General features: G+C 35.8%; 1 protein-coding gene across 1 annotated transcript in view; it reads right to left on the reverse strand.

Moving 5' to 3' along the window:
• STXBP5L (syntaxin binding protein 5 like) overlaps positions 1 to 8,507 on the reverse strand; it is a 194,334-nt gene that overhangs the window by 160,157 nt on the left and 25,670 nt on the right. The window contains exons 3-4 of the mRNA XM_006755407.2: positions 2,193 to 2,290; positions 1,475 to 1,556 (exon numbers count right to left, since the gene is read on the reverse strand). Coding sequence (XP_006755470.1) covers positions 1,475 to 1,556; positions 2,193 to 2,290 — 180 coding nt within the window. The remainder of the gene's footprint in view (positions 1 to 1,474; positions 1,557 to 2,192; positions 2,291 to 8,507) is intronic.

Genomic DNA, 8,507 nt, shown 5'->3' on the forward strand with positions numbered 1-8,507 from the left:
AATAATTATTATTTATGGTGTCAGAGGGGTCTTTCCTAGACTTATTGGATTGAACCCTTAGTAATTTATAGAAATGTATACTCACTATATTGTACACCTGAAAGTAATACAACATTGTAACTCAACTGTAATTGAAGGATTAAAATAATTTTTTTTAAAAAAGGTCTATGCCCTGGCCAGTGTGGCTCAGTTGGTTGGGCACTGAAAGGTTGCCAGTTCCATTCCTGGTCTGGGCCCATGCCTGAGTTGTGGGCTCAATCACAAGTAGGGGGCATGCAGGAGGAAGCCAATCAATGTTTTTATTCTCACATTGATGCTTCTCTCCCTCTCCCTACTCTCTCTTTAAAAACATCTATTAAAAATATTTTAAAAAATAAAAGGTTATGAGATGGCCAAATTAAATAAAACATCTCCCATTAAAATAAAAATCTGAGTTGAGATGGACTCAACTAATGGAAGATCTTCAGCCTTTCTGAACTTTATAAATAAGTATTTTGTCTTAGGGAGTTCCTAATCACCATAGGTGTAGGGTAGGCAACAACGGTCATAATAGCTATGGATACATAAATATATACAAATTCATACATATACCAACATATGCACATGGAGATACACACATATAAAAGAGCCCATAGGTACATAAGTGAAAAGATTATTTCATGGAAGATAAAGACAAAACATGAAACTAGTGCTGGATTATAAAATTTAAGTTGGTGGGCAGAGAATTTATAGAATAAAAGTTTTATGGTCACTGAAGCAAGTGAAATATTTCAGTAATATTTTAAAAAACATTTAAATAATCTATAAGTTATTCTATACAATCACAATAACAGGATCTTCTAAGATATACAACTTTTTCTTTTAAATTTAATAAACTAACAAACACTGGAGTACCGTTTTTAGGAAAACTTTGACCATGAATAATACTATATACATATATGTCTTTAAGCATTTAGAACAGTGGTTCTCAACCTTCTTAATGCCGCAACCCTTTAATATAGTTCCTCATGTTGTGGTGACCCCCAACCATAAAATTATTTTCATTGCTACTTCGTAACTGTAATTTTACTACTGTTATGAATCGTAATGTAAATATCTGATATACAGGATGTATGTAGGCAACCCCTGTGAAAGGGTCGTTTGACCCCCAAAGGGGTCATTACCCACAGGTTGAGAACCACTGATTTAGAATCAAAATATAAAAAGATTATATCAGGGGTCCTCAAACTACGGCCCGCGGGCCACATGAAAATACAAATATTGTATTTGTTCCCATTTTGTGTTTTTACTTCAAAATAAGACATGTGTAGTGGGCATAGGAATTTGTTCATAGTTTTTTTTTTAAACTATAGTCCGGCCCTCCAATGGTCTGAGGGACAGTGAACTGGCCCACTGTTTAAAAAGTTTGAGGACCCCTGGATTATATCAATGAATGCAGTATGAGAGAGAGAAATAGTAAAAAGAAAATTCTTACCTCATTGATCAAGAATTGGAGCTGCAGGACAGCTGCACCACTTTCATGTTGGCAATAACAATCAACACCAGGTCTCCCAAGTCTAATATAAATAAAAGTCAAGGATTCTAACATTTTAATTAGCACTTTTACTAACAAGAAAAAAATAAGCTAACTTACTTAATAACTGATATTTTGCTTTTCAGTTATCCTAACTTTTGAAAATAAAGAATTGAAAAATCTTAGTCTTTGTTAATGCAAATTGCATTTTATAGCACGGGATAACAGCAAAATGGCCAAATAATACATCCCTCACAACAAAAATAATCTGGCATCCATACACAGACAAAGTGGCCTTCATGGAAGTTTACTAGATTCAAGTAGATTGTGAAACCCTTCGGCAGTCCCAGAATGGAGAGAGCCATTTTGAGAAGGCAGACTGCAAGGATTGGGCCGAATCCATGCACCGGACCTCCGACATTCCCCAAGGAGTCCCGGATTGTGAGAGGGCGCAGGCCAAGGGACCCCACCGGTGCACGAATCCATGCACTGGGCCTCTAGTAAGAATATTAAACAAAAAAAAATAGGTAAAAAAATCTGACAATGCTGGTTTTCACAATTGTTAGTTCTAAAGAAACAATCATTTTTATGTGGTTACAAATATATTCACTCACCTGAATACTTAAGGAAATGTAATTGTTATTAATATAGCAAGTAGTGAACAAAAACTTAAGGATACATTCGTATAGCACCTGTTCTCGTCCCAATAGCCAAGATTTTCTGAACTGGATCAAAAGCTAATGCTGTGGGCTGATAAGGAAAACCATGCCGAACTGTCTGAGAGAGAGGAAATAGTAAAAATAGTCATCAGAAAAATGAAAATCACAAATACCACTATCCAACCACTAGGATGATTAAAATAATATTCTCTTTTCAATTAAAAAAAAAAACCTATCACAAAATCTTGGTAGGAGTGTAAAATGACACAACCATTTTGGAAAAATGTCTTGCAATTTCTTATGAAACTAAATATATATTTATCCTATTACCTAGAAACTCCACTCATATGTATGTACCCAAGAAAATAAAGAACATATGTACAATATAATCCTATATAATGAAAGCCTAATATGCTAAGTGTCCAGTTGACTGGTCAGCTATTCAACCAATCAAAGCATAATATGCTAATGACATGCTAAGGCTGCTCAACTGCTTGCTATGACGTACACTGAAAACCAGGGAGCAGTCAGCCCATCCACCAGTCGCTATGATATGCACTGACCACCAAGGGGCAGATGCTCCAACTGGTAGGTTAGCTTGCTATTGGGGTCTGGCCAATTGGGACTGAGCAAGATGGGCCGAACACCCCCTAGAGCCCTCCCACGGTCCCTCCCCGCTATCCAACCTCCCACGTCCCTCCCCGGCCCTAATCATGCACCAGTGGGTTCCCTCAGCCTGGCCTGCACCCTCTCGCAATCCAGAATGCCTCGGGTGATGTCAGAGAGCCAGTTTTGGCCCGATCCCACAGGCTAGGGCGAGGGACCCTACTGGTGCATGAGTTCATGCACAGGCCTCTAGTAATTAGTATAAGTAAAGCCTTAACAAATTTATATACAACAAACTAGAAACAGCCAAGATGTCCAACAACAAAAGAATAAAAAACAACAACTGTCATATACTAATAAAATGGAATACTACTAAACAATTAAAAACTACTGACAGATGCAACAACCTGGATGATTCTCAAAAACATTATGCTAAATTTAAAAAAAAGCAATATGCAAAAGAGTGCATATAGTATAATTACATTCATATTGAATTTTGAACAAGTAAAACTAAAATATGATGAAAAAATTCAGATCAGTGGTTGACCTGAGCAGCACTGACTGGGAAAGGATATGAAGGAAATTTACTGAGTGAAGTAATATTCTCTATATATATTTTTAAAATATTTTTATTGATTTCAGAGAGGAAGGGAGAGGGAGAGAGAGATAGAAACATCAACGATGAGAGAGAATCACTGATCAACTGCCTTCTGCATGCCCCCTACGGGAGATCCAGCCCACAACTCGAGCATGTGCCCCTGATGGGAATCGAAACCGGGACCTTCCGTCCGCAGGCTGACACTCTATCTACTGAGCCAAACCAGCCAGGGCATATTCTATATTTTGATAGAGGTTTGGGTTACATCAAAATTCAAAATTTATAAATGGTTCAATTAAATTTGTGATTTCTATGTATGAAATTATACCTCAAAAAATACAAATCATTATAAAATAATATAATGTTCACATGCATATTGAAGTTTTAAGAGGTAAAGTGTGCTGATATCTGCAATTTACTTTAAAATGCATCAAAAAAAGTAATATGGATAGATGGGTGGATACATGGATGATAAAATAAATACAGCAAAATGATAACTATCAAATCTACGTAATGAGTATGTATGTATGTATGTATATATATATGTATGTAGGTATTCACTTGTATTTCCCTAGCAAAATAAAGCAGATGAGTCAATAATAATTAGCCTCTGCTTCTATATAAATGATTCTTAGGAGTAGAACAAGATAGTGAAAAATAATCCTTCATTAGCTTTAGGACTAGGAACAGAGCAGTCACATTTGTATTAAATGGAGCGGAATAGAATTATGAAACTAAAGCCCTGATCATATACTAAAATTGTTACAATGACCATCATGATAGTTCAAATGATATCTTTAGATTGGACTTGATTCCTCTGCCAAACTCTGGAATAAGTACTTTTGGCGGACAACAAAGAGCAAAGCCAAATCATGATTCAAGACTCATCAACATTATCACAACTGTAAAGATTACTTTGATCATGATAATAACATGCCCTGGAAATAAGGGTGTATATCAAGGGAAATAGGTGATTTGCAGCATTATTTCCTTCTTAAGCCACTGCCCCCATTTTAAAATGTCTGAAGTTAAGAGCTATCAGCCAAATACAGAATGTGGAAAATTCTGTAAGACAAATGATCTAGTTTCTTCAATTATCAATAGCATGGGGGGAGGGAGAGAAAGGGGAACTATCATAAATTAAAAGAATCTTAAGGGAGGTCTTAGTATAAAAGCATGAATAGTGCACACTGAAAACAATAAATGTAGAGATAACTTTTAATATTTATTCAAATTAATATATTTAAATTTAATTTAAGTAGACAAGCTAAAAATAATGCAAAAATCAAGGACAGTTTCTAAGTTGAAAAGCTCTTATAAAATTAACACTGACATAACAGCTCAGAATTACTAGTATACCAATAAAAGGCTTAATAGGAGTAACAGTATAGGATGAAAGTATGCTAAACATCACATCTTAAAATGAAGTTAAAAAGTAAGCAAACATCAGACCCAAAATATTCCATTCATTTCAAACTTAACTCTGACAATTAAATAAGTAGGAATTAAAGATTGGTTTAGAAAAATCTGAAAGTAACCACTAAATCAATTCACACACAACTCTGTGTATGTGTGTATTGTTTTCCTCAACACACATAAAATAAACATATATCCCTCATCACTGGAAAAGGGATATAAAACATATAGCAAGAAGAAAAACAAAAAGCATTAAAATAAATGTCACAAAATCCACATATTGTACGATTTCATTTTTGAGAAATGTCTAGAATAAACAAATCTATACAGACAGAAAGTAACTTAGTAGCTTCCTAGATAAAAGGGTGAGAAAAGAAGATTGGAGGGTAACAGCCATATTTGGGGATAATAAAAATGTTCTAGAATTAATTGTGGTGATGGATGCACAACCCTATGAATATATTAAAAACCACTGAAATGTATATTTAAAATAGATGAATTGTGTGATTTTGAATTATACCTCAATTTAGCTGTTAAAATATATAAAATAAAATTCAAACAGTAAGGAGAGAATGTAGATTAATTACAACACACATAAATGAGAGAAATTTCAATACTAAAATACTAATTTTAAATATACATCTCGAACCTCAGAGGGAAGGTAGGGGAGATTGGGTGGTTGGGAAGAGATCAACCAAAGAACTGGTATGCATATATACATAACCCATGGTCACTGACAATAGCGTGGTAAAGTCCTGGGGTGGGAGGTGTGGGCCGGCTAGAAGAATTCAATGGCGGGGAGAAAAGGGGGACATATGTAATACTTTCAACAATAAAGATTTAAAAATAAATAAAATAAAATGAAAAAATAAATATACATCTTCTTTGACTAAGCAACTCAATTTCTAGGAATGTACATACAGGGAAGGCATATATATAGGGAGTTTATTACAACATGTAATAATAACTGACTTTTAAATTTTAAATGTCTACCTATAAGGGACGATAGAATAAATTATGGCACAGCCATATCATTGAATGCTTTACAACTCATAGAAAGAATACAGTAGGCCTGTATGGAATGACAGATAAGATATATTGTTAAGGAAAAAAGTACACTAAAAAGTATGTATATTATACTATAATTTTTGCTATGGGATAAAACCATATTTACATATATATGCAATAATTATCTCTGGAAGGATATACAGAAGATTGATAACACTGATTGCCTCCAGGAAGAGAAACTGTTAGACACTTACCTAAGCATGTATTAACAAGAGGAAGACATTCAATCTGTGTTAAAAAGCAAAATCTAGAGTGGCAATAGCATCACAGTGAAATGAGAAAACTCTTTGTAACAAACTTTAAATCTACAACTAATCAGACATCCACAATCCAACAAAGATTCCTCTGCTCAACACACTAGCATAATTGAGGGAGCCACACATTGGTACATCTGAAGTGGGTGTATTGGAACACCTAAGGGAGACAAAAGGGAAGACAAAGACAGTACCTGCCATCATGGCTGAACCCACCACCCCAGTGAATGCAGTAGCATTAGAGGCGTCAGGGTGCAGTCCCACACTACTGTCTGGTGGAGAGTAAGAGTAGAGAAGAAGCAGTCTTGGCACCTGAGAATCCAGCTCCCTCTCCTGACTAACTGTGGCAGAGCCTCAAGAGCCTCATAGCTGCAGCTGGAATGTGTCTACAGTACAGCAGCTCCAGCAGCCATATGGAACCAGGAGGCAACCAGATCTCCATCAGGAACCCAGATCTCCATCACCCACCACATTCCCCCACCACTGATATCAAACTATACTGCAAAGCAACAGTAATCAAAACAGCATGGTACTGGCATAAAAACACATATAGATCAGTGGAACAGAAAAGGGAGCCCAGAAATCAACCCATGCCTGTATGGTCATTTGATACTTGACAAAGGAGTGAAAAACATACAATGGAGTAAAGATAGTCTATTCACTAAATGGTGTTGGGAAAACTGGATAGATAAATGTGAAGAAATGAAACTAGATCACCTTCTTACACCATACACAAGAACAAACTCAAAATGCATTATAGACTTAAAGACTCAAAACCATATAAATTCTAGAAGAAAACTTAGCAATACTTTTTCTGATGTATCTCCTCAGGCAAGGGAAATGAGAAAAAATAAACAAATGGCACGACATCAAACTAAAATGTTTTTGCACAGCAAAGGAAATGATTAACAAAATGAAAAAAACAACCTGCTGAATGGGAGAACATATTCACCAGTGATAAATCTGAAATGGGTTAACATCCAAAACTTGCCCTGGCCATGTGGCTCAGTTGGTTGGAGTGATGTCCCACACACCCAAATTTTGTGGGTTCGATTCCTGGTCAGGGCACATACCTAGGTTGCAGGTTCATCCCCTGGTTGGAGTGCATATGGGAAGCAACCTATCAATTTTTCTCTCTAAAATCAATAAAAATATATTCTCAGGTGAGGATTAAAAAATAAAAAAAAACTTATAAAACTCAATACCAAAAATATAAACAATCAAATTTAAAAAATGGGCAAAGGACCTGAATAGACCCTTCTACAAAGAGGACATACAGATCACCAACCTATGTATGGAAACATGCTCAATGCCACTAATCACATCACAGAAATGCAAATTAAAACCACAATGAGATATCACTTTATACCTGTCATAGTGGCTTTAATCAATAAATCAACAAACATCAAGGATTTGAGAGGATGTGGAGAAAGGGGAACCCTTGTGCACTGTTGTTGGGATTGTAAATTGGTGCAACCACTATGGAAAACAGTATGGAGTTAGCTGAAAATATTAATTATAGAACTAGGACATGACCTTTAGCAATTCCACTTCTGAGTATTTACCCAAAGAAATCCAAATGCTAATTTGAAAGAATATATACGCCCTTATGTTCACTGCAGCATTATTTACAATAGCCAAGATTTTGAAACAGCCCAAGTGTCCATCAGTAGATGAGTGGGTAAAAAAAGCTATGGTACATTTGCACAATGGAATACTATGCAGCCATAAAAAAGAATTATCTTTTGCAACAGCCTAGATGAACCTGGAGAGCATTTACTAAGTGAAATAAGCCAATCAGAAAAAAAAATACAAGTATTGTATGATCTAACTTTATTGAACTAATAAACAAAATAGAGACAGACTCATAGATAGAGAACAGATTGACAGCTGTGCAGGGTGAAAAATGTGAAGGGATTAAGGAGGAAAAAAAACCTCACAGACACAGCAGTATGGTGATTACCAGAGGGAAAGGGGGAGGGGAGGAGGAAGACAAGGGTAAAGGGGAGATAAATGGTGATGGAAGGAGACTTGACTTGAGGTGGTAAACACATAATACAATATACAGATGACGCATTATAGAATTGTACTCTGAAACCTATATAACTTTACTAACCAATGTCAACCAAATAAATTCAATTAAAAAGTTTTAAAAAGTGTGTTAAACTCTTAATTATAACATAAATGTTAAAGGGGTGAAAAAGCATTAAAAATAACTCTACCCCTGGCCAGTGTGCTCAGTAGTTAGAGCACTGACCAAGCAAACCAAACGGTCATGTGTTTGATTCCCAATCAAGGGCACATCCCTGGATTGCAGGTTAGATCATCAGCCCTGGCAGGCAACCAATCGATGTGTCTCTCTCACACTGATGTCTTTCTTTCCTTCTTTCTTT

The sequence above is a fragment of the Myotis davidii genome, unplaced genomic scaffold (assembly GCF_000327345.1).
Source record: "Myotis davidii unplaced genomic scaffold, ASM32734v1 scaffold292, whole genome shotgun sequence".
Classification (NCBI taxonomy): Eukaryota; Metazoa; Chordata; class Mammalia; order Chiroptera; family Vespertilionidae; genus Myotis; species Myotis davidii.